This window comes from Netta rufina (genome assembly GCF_964035555.1).
Source record: "Netta rufina genome assembly, chromosome: 3".
Lineage (NCBI taxonomy): Eukaryota > Metazoa > Chordata > Aves > Anseriformes > Anatidae > Netta > Netta rufina.
The window spans coordinates 108,591,309-108,604,262 of NC_140125.1; the positions used below are offsets into that span (position 1 = coordinate 108,591,309).

Consider the following 12,954-nt stretch of genomic DNA (forward strand, 5'->3'; position numbering starts at 1 on the left):
GGAAAACTGATCCACATTAAATAGTGGAAAAGGTATAGCAGCAGCTTTTGGCTGCCACAGTTAGCTACACTTCAGAATTCCTACGGTGCGCATTTCAGTGACAGGTCTTTTGAAGCAACTCCGCCACCAGAGAAAAATGTGCTATCTGATTTTGCATAAACAAATCACATTACTTTTTAATGATTTGGTTATCCTAATATATAATCTGGAAAGAGAGGAAACTTCGTCCTAAAGCAACCTGGACTGAATAATCTAAATATCAGAAATGTCAATCAACATTACTCAGTGACACTTCAGAAGCTTGCTTGTTGTTGGTAGTGGTGGTGTTTTTCCTTGATATATACAACTGAAATTGTGAGGCAACAGCTTTCACAAAATCAAAATGGGCTAACTTTAAAGACACAGCTGAACTCCCAGTCTGCCGCATCATAGTGAAAATACTTCTTTACAAATATACATTTATAAAGCATAATGAATGTTTGTGGAAGAAATTTGATCATAAACTCCATTAAAAAAAGGATATAAACAAGACAATAACAGCAATATAATTTCAGAGAATAACACTGAAGCCAAGTCAAGGTACAGTTCAGGAGTACGAATGCAAAACAGTATGCATCATGGCAAATTAAGGTAGGATAAGTTAGGCACAAACACACCAGAAACAAACAGAAAATCTTGTTAAGTCTACAAACAACACCCACAGTTGTACACATCCTATACAGTAAGGCATTAGAAAATTGCTTCTGGGCAACCCTGTGACCCACACCCAGCTGAACACACCCAGCCCCCCAGATCCCCAAGCATCTTGATGTCTCTCTTCTGAGCTTGCTCCAGTTCACTGATATCTTTCCTGTACTGCGTGCCCAGTATCCTAGATGCAGCTGAACGAGTGCTGTAGTCTGACTGCTCCATCTCCTGGCTGTGCTTCTGTTCATGCAGACCAGGACACTTTTGGCCTTCTCTGCTGCCAGGATGTGCTGCTGACTCATAACCTGCTTGTGTCCACCAGAACCTCAAGGTACTTTTCAGCAGAGCTGCTGCCCAGACAGTCAGTCTCCAACCCTTATTGTTGCAATGGTGTCTTCACATGCAAAAGCAGGGCTTTCCTTTTGCCTTTTTTGAATAATCTTGTCCCTCTGAATGGCAACTCTGCCTAAGCATAGCAGTTCTTGTGAAAACTCCCATCTCCCTTGTCAACAGCTCATGTTCTCCATAGTCCCTTCATTGTTTCAAGTTCTCATTCTCATCTTTAAAAAAATCTGCAAGACTAATACCTACAGTAACTCACCAGCTTACTTTCTGCAGCATCCTTTTAGCCTAAGTGAGCTGTCCCTGAAGATCCACAGATCCCCACACAGGCCAGCTTTAAGAAGAGCTTCTCTTCTTCCGAACCACTGTTTTAATTTTTACATAGACCACAAGAACTTTCTTCACTCCTACCAGAAGTCAGTCCAAAGAGGAGACTGTATGCTGTCATGTAAATTTAATCTTCCCCTCAAAACTTGATTTTCCTAATTCTCAGTAGGAGGTGAGATTTGTGATTTTTTTTTTTCAAAGCAGATCCTTGAAATTAATATTAACTACATTGATCCTCTATTTCTGAACCACTTTGTGTTTTCCCCTCTTTCCCTTAGTGTAAAGGACTGCATATAAATAAGAAGAACAGAAGTTTTATCTCATGGTAGTGCTATAAAAAGGAATACAAACAAAAAAGAAAACTGACCACAGGATGAATTCTTTAAAGATGAACACTTCTGAGCTACTTTAAAAACAAAAGCAGTTCAGCAGAAGAGAAGAAAAACTAATAGAAGAGAACTAGTAGTCTATGTTCAACAGTTCTGTAGATGTTCAGTCATCAAACCGATTACGTACTAAGAAAAGTAGACGTGAAGACAGAATCACTTTGTTGAAACTGCAGTGCCACAGGCAATAACTAAAGACCTCATTCAGGAGAAGATAACATCCTGCAAAGGCAAAGTTAACTGCTTACAAACCTCTCAGTTTAATTACATAGTATTTTTCTGTTCACAGATGTGAGTCTACTGCATGGAATTTTTCATCATTTAAAAGCTTCACTTTATGTTTTTAAAAGATATTTCCATTCCTATCCCAGAGTATCAGCCAAATGGAGTTCATTCACAACTCTCCATTAAAAACTCACTGTAAGCCATGACTGAAAAACAATATTTGTAGAAGTTCAAAGTTAAAAAGTGACTTCTATATGTTTCTCCTATCTTAAAGTGAAGGTTTTTACTACTGGTGAAGTGTGCAATATATGAGAGTTATGGCTATTGAGGGAACCATACATTTGAATTTCCCAACTTCTGTGAGTCTTAAGTGTGAACAGTAATGTTGCAGTATAACAGTTAAATGTAATAAGGATAAGAAAATTAAAAGAAAATGAAAAGATTCAGGTTATGTATTTACAACAGCAGTAAAGCATTATATTCCTATGAGATCGACTTTAAAAACCTGAGGGCAACAGCCTTAACCATAAACTAAGAATGCTAGCTACAGTTATTAAAATAGAGATTAGAAAGAGTTATCAACTACTCTGAATGCCTAAACTTTTATAACCTTTACCCTAGTTGCTTTAACAGATACTCTGCACCTGACGGATCTTTGAGAAGAAGCATGAATCCCAATAACCCAGACCTATTACAGATTCAGAAGTCATCATTATACAAGAAGCTGAGAAATAATATGAAAAGTGAAAGAAGTAGAAAAGCATTGCATTACAGAAAAACATTACAGAAATAGAAAAAAATCACAACCCTGCAAAAACACATTACTAGGTAACTTCAGTCCATCACAACGTCAGTTTGAAGTTGACAGGCATGTAGAGCCATGGGTGTATCTTAGTATTTCAGATTCCTTCTCAGCTTCAGAGAGCTGTTGCGGTTATGTAACTCCCAGTCCTTTTAAACATTCTCATGAATGCATAAATCAGTCACTATAAACCTGAACAGTTCTGAGAGTGATCACCAAAAGGTGCTAAGCTAAAAAACATGCAGCAAAAATTATGAAAAAAAAAAGGATATCTATCACCTGAGATGTTTTACAAGCAGACAAAGAAAAAAATGCATGTTTCCTAACAACCTGGCCCAGAAGACAAAAAAAAAATCTACATCTTATCTTTGTTACGCCAACTTCTTTTTGACTGATTAAGCCTTAAAGTTTTTTGGGACACCAGACTCTACTGCCATCCTAACACAGATAACGTGCCAGTAACAAGACAAAAACCTTCTTTATGCTCTATAGGATGCGCTAGCAAAACAGGCATTTCTTTCCCTGAGTACTTAGAGTATACTACCTACAGCTTAACTCAAGGCACCATGCAAAAATGAAATAACAGTCATAACACAATCTTTACAAAAATATTTCTCATAGGTAATGCATTTTCCAGATGCAGCACTTCTACGTGCATTCACATTGGTGCTGTTGTACAGCAAACAGTTAAGTACCAATGCCTTTCTGTTGTCAACAGCTAAAGGTGCCTACTTGCACTATCTCACTTGTCCCATGCTCAAATAAAGCAGCACCTACTAGCATTCTCAAGGTTCTTCCTCATCCGCATGACCCTAGAGATGAAGGAACACAGAGCAAAGTGGTGAATTTCCAAAAGGAGGAGACACCTCAGAAGACTAGCTCATAACCATCTTTTATCATGCTCCATAAACACAGGAGATAGGGACAACTCCCAGGAGTACTTTATTCCCCCTGCTTCCCTTTTGCAATATTTTCCTTCTGTTCAAATGCTTATTACAGTCAGCACTTGAAAGTTTTTAATATTACGTGGGAATTAAATATTTTCATAAATTGAATCACAACCTTGTTCAATCAGTTTATTTAACACAAATTTTATCTGCAAGCTCTGTTCTACAGGGAAGTAAAGCTACATAGCACATTCTTCTAAACTGGAATTCACAGCAAAAACTGCATATCTACAGACTGCCAGCAATTTTGTTTATACTAGTTTCCCATTTTAAAAAAACGGGAGAAATAAAAGACCTAGTAAACTCATTTACAATCACCAAGAACTTTAGTTATATTTGATTCACATGGATTCATTTTGATTCATGTGAATTCTCAGAAGTTGAAGCTATCTGGAAGAAAAAAATAAACATTCCATTTAAGAAAAAAATTAATATGAAATCAAGTCTAGACTTAAGTAAACTTCGGTGTATTTCATTAGTAGGTTATTCTCACAATTATAGATACTTTCATCAGTAAATATTTCGTACTATTACATTTATCTAATAGAGCTTTTGTGAGTGTGCCTAGCAATACTGTTAGTAATCAGGTTTGCAACAGGGTTAACAATTTTAGAAACAAGGTTAGATCAGATATATAAAAATGTAGTAAGTATTTCCTGTGTACCTGCTATTTGCTCACATTTTGCACTTGTACAGTGTCATCTACTCTGCAACTTGCTGAAAAGCACAAACCTGAACATATCTGCTGATCCTAGCACTGCCAGGTTCTCTCCAATCCGCCAGAGGTATAAAGATTCAAACTACATACTTCCATTCTTTAGCACTATACAAAACTGAAGTTTTTAACTCATAACTTCACATCTTTGTTACTAGAGCAATAGTGAAATATTTTAATATTTAAACCTTAAAATTTTACCTGCTAGCACATAAGTCAGCAAACCAACCAAGCAACTGCAGCAAAAAAATACAAAAAAAAAAAAATCTTTCAGAAAGAACGAAAGCCTGTTTGCAAACATCAACAAAAAAAAAAATCATAACCACATTTCAGAAAAGCCTTCCTCCCTCCCTCTCAGACAATAAATCTTATTAAAACAGAAGAGAAAATTTAGAATCTATCATCCCAATTTTATAAACATTGCAGTAATTTCTTCTTGTAATTTTGTCACCTTACAGAAAGTGTTTTCACACCATAAATAAATGCATTCCCAATATTTTCAAAATGATAAAAAGGACACTAAAAAAAGTACTTGATATCAAGAAATAAACACTAATTTCTATTCAGAAAAGGTAGAAGTTATAAGTACTATAAACCAAGAAAAATGTCAGGGGAATAAATATATGAATAAAAACTCTTCTGCGTGGAGAATTACTCAAATGGTACAGTTAGAACTTCAAAGTCAAAATTCTAACTATAATGTCGGAAGACTACAAAAAGAAAATAAGTATCTATTAGCTACTCCAAGAAAAAGTATCTTTCCCAAAAAAAGATATGTTACTATTGCAAAATATTAAATAATGAAATCTCCCCAATTCTTTATAAGCACTGAGCAATATATTTTCAAACTGATTTTGTAACTGAAGTATTTGAAAGAAACACCCTAGAAGCAAAAATTTCTTCTAATTAATACACAGAACATTATTACGATGTTCAAGAAAGACAATCTTATGAAAATTTTATGAATAATTAACATAAAATTGACAGTAAACTAACATTTATAAGCTCAAGTGAATGAATAGAAAAGTCTGGATGTAAGACTTTCTCCCTAATTCTACCTTTGTAAGGAGAGCAACAATCAGTGACAAGAGGATTAATGCTTTTGAAGTTATTGCTTCCTTAAAGGTTAATTGCATTTAGAAACAGATCCAGAAGAATGTAATATTTATGTTCCTTCCAGGGAGCTAAACACTTTTTAGCCTCTTAATGCTGGCTGTTACTACAAACCACTTACAGACTTAGATTTTCACAGGTGTAAATACGGGTAGTTCCAGATCAGAAAAGGACACGCTTCCTCTTTTGCGTAATGGTGAAAAGTAAATCTAGTTTCCCTACTTTCTCAGAAATAAACAAACGAGATAAAAAAAGCTTCCATAAATGGCACAAAGTAAAACAAATAACAAAGACAAAGCTGCTCTCTTGATTCCAGGAAATAACTAACAGCAGATCACCACAAATGGAAACCAATTTATACAGAGAGCTGATTTGGGATTTTATTTTTTTTATTTTTCTTTTAAGTTAATGATTTTTTTTAAGTTAAGAACACTAACGTATTCTTACCAAGCTTCAGGCAACAAGAAGGCATATTCATGTGGTGAAGTAGTCTCTGGGAAATTGGAGAGAATTGCTTGTCTGTGTGGAAGCAAAGCTGATCCATGGAAAGTGAACAAGATTTCCAAGGCTCTGACATTGCTTTCCTAAAGAGATAAACAATATATTGTGGTGGTTTAGGACTGATATAGACTGAAACTGAGCGAGTAATGTAAGTTTTGATCACACAACATTTAATTTTAAGATTTTCTTCAGCAATAAGGAGAATTAGATCGAGGTCACAGATTGTAAATAAATAAATGCAAATAAATACACCCTCCAGTTCTTCAATTTCCATTGAGATTCTACCAAGTTCAACAGAAAAAAACATGCACGTAAGTCAAAGAGACAAAAAAGTATGTTATAGTAAAATATTAATACCCGAGCATAAGTTCTTGCTGAAAGCACAATATTCTGATTTCTGAACTTCTTGAAGAATTCACCATCGTAGTGCTGTTTAGCTGCATGAGGTCCTCCAAGGATTTCCTTTAAAAAATATGATACTTTTTTTTTTTATACAAGATTTACAGAAGCATTAAAAAACGTGTTTCTTCATACAATTCATACAATGATGAAGCATGAATTATACCTGGAAAACATGGGAGAGGGGTCAGGTATTCTTTTTTGTTTGTTTGCTTTTTTTTTTTTTTCCTGTGTGTGTGTTTTTATTTTATTTTGTTTTATTTCAGTATGGAAAACATTTGTTTCCGACTAAAGCTATGACAATTGTGTTATTTGAATTAGGGTGTAGACAACATTAGTTACAAAGGGATTTGGTAAAAATCACAACTTAAATGGTATCAACTGCAAAGTTAAGTTAAAAACAAAACAAAACAAAACAAAACACAGTCTTCCATTCCAAAAAGTTTCACTTCTGTAACTCGTGAAAGAAAAATAAGATTTGCTAGAAAATCTGAATTCCTAAATAGACTAAGGTAGCTTCAAAGCAATAATAATCCTGCACCAATTCTAGATTCCATGTTGTTGTATAAGTTATTTCCCACACACAAAACTGTTCAATTATTCAAGACACATCAGATTTCCCCTCTGACATTTTAGTTTAATGCCATATTCATGTGTAAATGCCAAGTGCACTTAATACCAGCTAACATGCACTTTAAACTGTACATGACTATTCCTGAAAAAAACAGTCTGTATTTTGCTGGCAGACAGCCACAGTATGTTCAAAACAGGCTTCTGCCCCACTATGCTTCTCAAAGCTAAAAGCTAGCCATTTGCAACCTTGAAGCACAAGAAATGAGGTAGCCTGAACAGAAAACAGCTTACATTTCTCAAGAGAGAGACCTGCATTTCAACAAGACTATGAATGTTAATACTACAACATACAAAAAAATACGATCATGAGACAAAAATGTTACAGGAGTATCTGTATAATGAGAATTCAAAAGAACTTAAGTCAGTTACCAAGTTCCTTTACCTCATAGGTTTCAAGGCGATCAAGATAAATTAACAGCTTCAGCCTGCTACGGCAGAGTTCTTTTTGTTCCAGTGTTAGCCTGTTTACCAAAGCAAGAATTTTCATGTTTACAACTGATACTGTATATCATATACACATGAAGAAAACAGATACACATTTGAATGATTTTGTGCACTGGAGAATATTGAGAAGTGCAGTAAATTGAGAAGTTTGATAAAATATAACACTAAAAAATCTACACAACTTTTCTATCAGGAATAATGTACATAAGAATGTTCTTGCAACTCTGTAGTTACAGGCCTATAAGTCTGAATAGAACATGGCTTAACACTGCATTTACTTTGAGAAGTTTACTGATAACAGCAGTTCTTGATGCTTCCTGGCCTCTTTCTCCTTTTTAGCATCTGTTTCTTCGTCTGCTGACAAGAAGTCTTCATAGGGAATTTCAATGTCCACCTCCCCTGGTAAGATAAATCTGGAGGACAAAAACAACAACCAAATCAATGTTGATACAAACAAACAAACAAACAAAAAAAGATATGAAGAACGGTTACTGAAAAAGCAGATTGACACAGTTTTCTACTTATGTCTTGACTAAAAATTTAAACTTTCATAGAAAATTATAATACTGAATTTTGCTGTTGTAAGAAGATACTCAGCAAAATCAAACAAAAGGCATTGAAAAGCACCTCTTCGACCCCCAACCTCCAAAAAAAAAGAAAATACCCACAACTATGATGGTAAAAGCTTCTGAAGTCTACAGGTAACACTGACATTGGCGATGTTTCTACAACTTACAATTGTAATAGATGACTGGATGAAGAGAGAACATCCTATTCCTCCATCAGGAACTGAATGCCAAAGAGAATTGTCTCTGCATACGTTTACCTACTGACCCAATCCTCCCACTGCATTTTGCTTTCCAGAATATTATCACAACAATCAAGACGTACAATAAAACATCTTCATTAGGAGTAGCTGCAACTACCAGAAGAGGCAGCAGAAACAGAGTCTCACAGAAAAATCATGACATCAGAAGTTCTTTGTAATGGAAAAGGTAGCAGGCACCAGACATAAGGGAAAATTCATTATCAAAGTACTTTGTCAAAGGTAAAATGGCAACAAACACCTTGTAGACATCTATAGAATAGTTTGATTCAGAGCATTATGTCTTTTTTAATGCCCTGCCAAAGCATCTTAATACTTTCACTATTAGTTGATTTAGGAGGGAAAAAAAAAAAAAAAAAAAAAAAACACTCTTCCCAAACCTGCCACCATCTTCTCCTTTTCCTATGGCCACAAGAGCCTCCAAGTCTGTGCCTTTCAAGCCATACTGTAGCAACTTCTTTGCAGCATCCACATTCTCTGGAACTCTTTCTAGGCACTCGTGAAGAACCCATGCACGCTTCTTAATTTTGCTCTGTCCAAGACAAAAGCACAGGTCTAATGTTATATGTTTCAACCCAAAGCAATGAAAACGGAAACGTTAAGTAGAAGAAACACATTAGAACACTAAGAAAACATCGAGTTTATCTCGTAACTGGCAATGTGAACCAAAAGAGAAGTGAGATAGGGAAAATACCCCACACAATTCTGTTCAGTTCTGTTTTATCAGTATGTGGACTTCGTTTTGTTCAGTTAATGTAATGGTGTTAATTCTCTTTGCAGGGCTCTCCACATGACTTTGTTTACTAGCTAAAGAGAAGCCTCCAGCACAAGAAATTGTATCCTGAAGAAAATCAGTGGTCACTGAATATAGCCCTCCAATAGAAAAAGAAGCAAAGAATGAAAAAACATAATTCCATCAGAGTTTACATGGCAGAAGAGGGCACAAATGCCAAATGACCATAGCAGACCAGTCACAACAAGAGGAACAGAAATTGTTATTTCTGCTCCCTAATTAGTATCACTCCTGATTATACTGTATCAAATTTGATGTTTTGGGGCCAAAGATACAGCTGTTATAGATTTTGTGTATTCCCCAACAGGGCTTGAGTTATTCTCAGTATCTGTCTCTTCTGTTACAGAAGACCACAGACACAGAGAGGTTACAAAGGATTATTGCCAATCTTCAGTTGAGATTACATAGCATATGGAGAATGGTCACTTAGAAAATCTTATTTTGACATTTAAATAATATATGACTTGAAATAAATAAAACTACATGATATTTTTCTTGATCTCATAGAAGATTTTACATCAATGCACCATTAGGTTGTGCATCTTTGATTATGCTTGTCTGCTAAGTTAGGTAACTCTCTTTAAAACAAATAAAACCCATGGTGGATTCTACTGAAACAGTCCAGTCACGGGTTGAATTTAATATAAATTTTGTTATTCAACCTTTGAAATAGCTATGGATACCAACTTAACCTTCCCACATGATTTTCTAAAATACCTAGAAGTTATTTAAATGTATTCCATTTCTAATTATTATTCATTTGCCGTGAAACAATCTACCGCTACATGTAAGAAAGAGATTACATTAGAGAGAGCTATTAACTGAAATTAGAAGATATTCCAAAGGAATGATTTCCATTAACTTTTAAGGTCTCTGAATCAAGCCTTCAGTTAAATTAACAAGATCACTCTCTCTCACGTGACACACAAATGGAATTTGCAGGACAGCTCTCCGAACTGCCACCAATTTCTGTTGCATAAATTAGAACACAATTCAATTTCTGTGAGGATAACAAAGGCATTCTGAAAAGAAAGCCTAAAAGTCACAGAAACAAACCCACCAAATAGTCTTGAATTGAAGCAACGTTAACAGCTGATTTCCTCCACTGTCTTTGATAGACAAGATCAGAATCAAGGCCATATGCTTGAGCCAAAGACAGAGCTTCCCCATATTCTTCATTATCAATCTGAAAAGTAAACACATGAAAATTAAAGTCCACATTAAGCGATCAATTATTAATTCTCTGTGTTGAAACAGGTAGAGGGATAATTACTATGGGTATGCTTAAGCAGGTAGGGAAGTGAATGGCTTATAAGATAAGAATGAATAAGACCCAGATCTGACAGAAGCCTTTACAAAAAGAGACTTTTCCTCAATAAAAAGGAAGAAGTTTAGGCAACCAGTATGACATTAGCACCCCCTCGAAACTCTTAATAGCTATTAGGCTCAACTGCTTTGCCATCAGAACAACCAAAATGTCCTAAACAAAGTACTGCCTAGAGAAGTCTTCAAGATGAAGAAGCATCTCTTCTCTGATAAAAATGTGTCACAGGACTACCTTTTATGTACATTATATGTGAAAAAATATGCAAGTAAATTACATTAATATAAGAGTGTAAGTTAACCTATTCTCTGGGCAGTAACAAACCGAACTAATTTCTTTCAACATACCTGCTCAGCCTCCCCATTATTTGTAAACACTCACATGAGCACAATTCCAACACTAATGAAGCACAGTTACCTGCAAACATCTTATTTGAATTATTATGGTTTATAAACAATGGTTACCTACATCAGATAACATAGCCCACTTTCAGATATGAAACCCCCTAGAAATATGTGCTTAAATTCTACTCCTAATATAACAACAATTTTTATAAGTGTTTTTTTTTTTTTTTTTTAAATATGTCTAAATAAAGCTCATTATCAGATACAACCTTCCCTTCAGTACTCACTTTTCTCTGGTAAAGCTCCTCTGGAGTTGTGGACCTCAAGCTAACAAGGCGGAAATTTTTTGTAATAGTACGCGGACGTTTTCGTGGTGGAGCAAATCGTTCCATTTCTGTCACGAAGTACAGGCCTTGCTTCAGGTAGCTGAAGTATCTGTCCTTAGCAGAATTTTCATCATCGGAGTCAGAGTCATCTTCTCCCTCATCTTCATCACCAGGTCTGCTCTCCAAGCGTAATCTTTTTGGAACAAGTTTTATCTCACACTGCAGAGAAAACAATTCTTAGGAGTAGAATACAAAGCTTCCACCTAGTATATCTCATCTAGCTTGGTGAGAATACAGTAAACCTCCACTTCCAGAACTTCAAATTGCTGCATCAACATTATTCCTCCTTTAAACCCTTTACTTCTCAGCTCGATTAATATTCTCCTTGATTTGAGACTTCATCCTTTACCTGCTAAGGAAGGGCAAAGGTTTGTTAAAAGTAACCCACTATTGCAATAGATACACTATCCTACACCACCCCAGACAGTACAGAACTATGGAGACATATTTAAATCTCAGCACACTGTTACATAGCTTACGTCAGTGTATGAGATAAGCGTAAGTTACATTTGTATTGAAAAGATATATATATCTCCAACTATTCTTCCCTGTGTTCTTCTTCCTACAACATGCAAGTCACTGGCTATATCTGATTTCTAAAATAATAAACTTTTCAAAAAACATGCATGCAAGCTTTGGTACACATTGAGATATTCTGACAATTTTTTTTGTCATTGTTCGTTTAAGACCTATTTCAGTGCAAGTCTTAGGAAATAATCGGTTTCTTTGAAACAAAGGAAAGTTCTGGTTAACTTTACTACCAAAGGTACCTCCTACTCCTGTCTGGAATCCTACCAAGGATTAAGAAAAAAACAGATCCCTTGCATAACTTGGTCTTAATTTCAATTTGTTCCATACTTCTTTTAAATATACTCAAGAGACACCTGCTTCAAAATGGGAGAGGGTGCAGCATTCTTGCAGTATTCTTCAAATGCACTAACAAATGAAGCAGTGAAAACTGACTGCTGACACAAACTGTTTCCTGCAGAATTTCCTTTCCTTTCATTCAGAGTTGGGCTTCTACAAGTTTTTTCATCTGCTGTCTACATAACTTAATTGCCAAGGAACTTAAAGACAGTTGAATTGCAGGATGTTCAGAATTGCCTGCCTAGAGATAAGGAGGCAAAATCACTTTTCCTATTAATGATAATAAACATACATATGCATGCAACATCCTTTGGATTACATACACAAAAGCAAATTATTTCTGTTGCTTTCCAGAATGATGTGTATTCCTCACCTCCAGACTTAGAAATCCTCCATCATGAGCTGAAGTAACCTGAGGAGAACTCTCAAACCATTCACATGACTTCCCCAGCAAGTTTCTTAATGTCTTGACTGATGACACAGTTAACGCACCAGAGCAGCGAGCCAGAATCACAGAATTATCTGCCCACCAATTTACATCTATCAGTGGGTAATACGATTCTTTATCTAAAATAAAGAATTAAGAAAGCATCACATAAGGGAAGATAATTTTAAACACCAGATAAGAACTGAAGTGGCTTCAATTAAAAGATTTCATCTGATGGCCTAATTTAACAAACATTTTATTATTTTATATGCATCCTTACTTCACTAGATTTGCATTTTGGGCCAACTGCAGTTTCATGAAATCACTTCTGCATTAACTGAAGTTGTTATGGGGGGAGAAAAATAAATCAATTTTGCACTTAACCTAAGTATTTTTCTTTAATATTATTTAGAAAAAAGTTCACAGTAAACCAATTTACTTGCACAAAACATGACAGAATTTAGAT

General features: G+C 35.3%; 1 protein-coding gene across 1 annotated transcript in view; it reads right to left on the minus strand.

Moving 5' to 3' along the window:
- The window catches only part of NBAS (NBAS subunit of NRZ tethering complex), a gene marked incomplete at its 5' end in the record, with an annotated part of 190,198 nt that overhangs the window by 147,244 nt on the left and 30,000 nt on the right, over positions 1-12,954 (minus strand). Inside the window, 8 exons of the mRNA XM_084283852.1 lie at positions 5,992-6,128; positions 6,403-6,507; positions 7,460-7,538; positions 7,800-7,934; positions 8,728-8,879; positions 10,201-10,326; positions 11,096-11,353; positions 12,435-12,628. Of these exons, the coding sequence (XP_084139978.1) occupies positions 5,992-6,128; positions 6,403-6,507; positions 7,460-7,538; positions 7,800-7,934; positions 8,728-8,879; positions 10,201-10,326; positions 11,096-11,353; positions 12,435-12,628 (1,186 nt within the window). The remainder of the gene's footprint in view (positions 1-5,991; positions 6,129-6,402; positions 6,508-7,459; positions 7,539-7,799; positions 7,935-8,727; positions 8,880-10,200; positions 10,327-11,095; positions 11,354-12,434; positions 12,629-12,954) is intronic.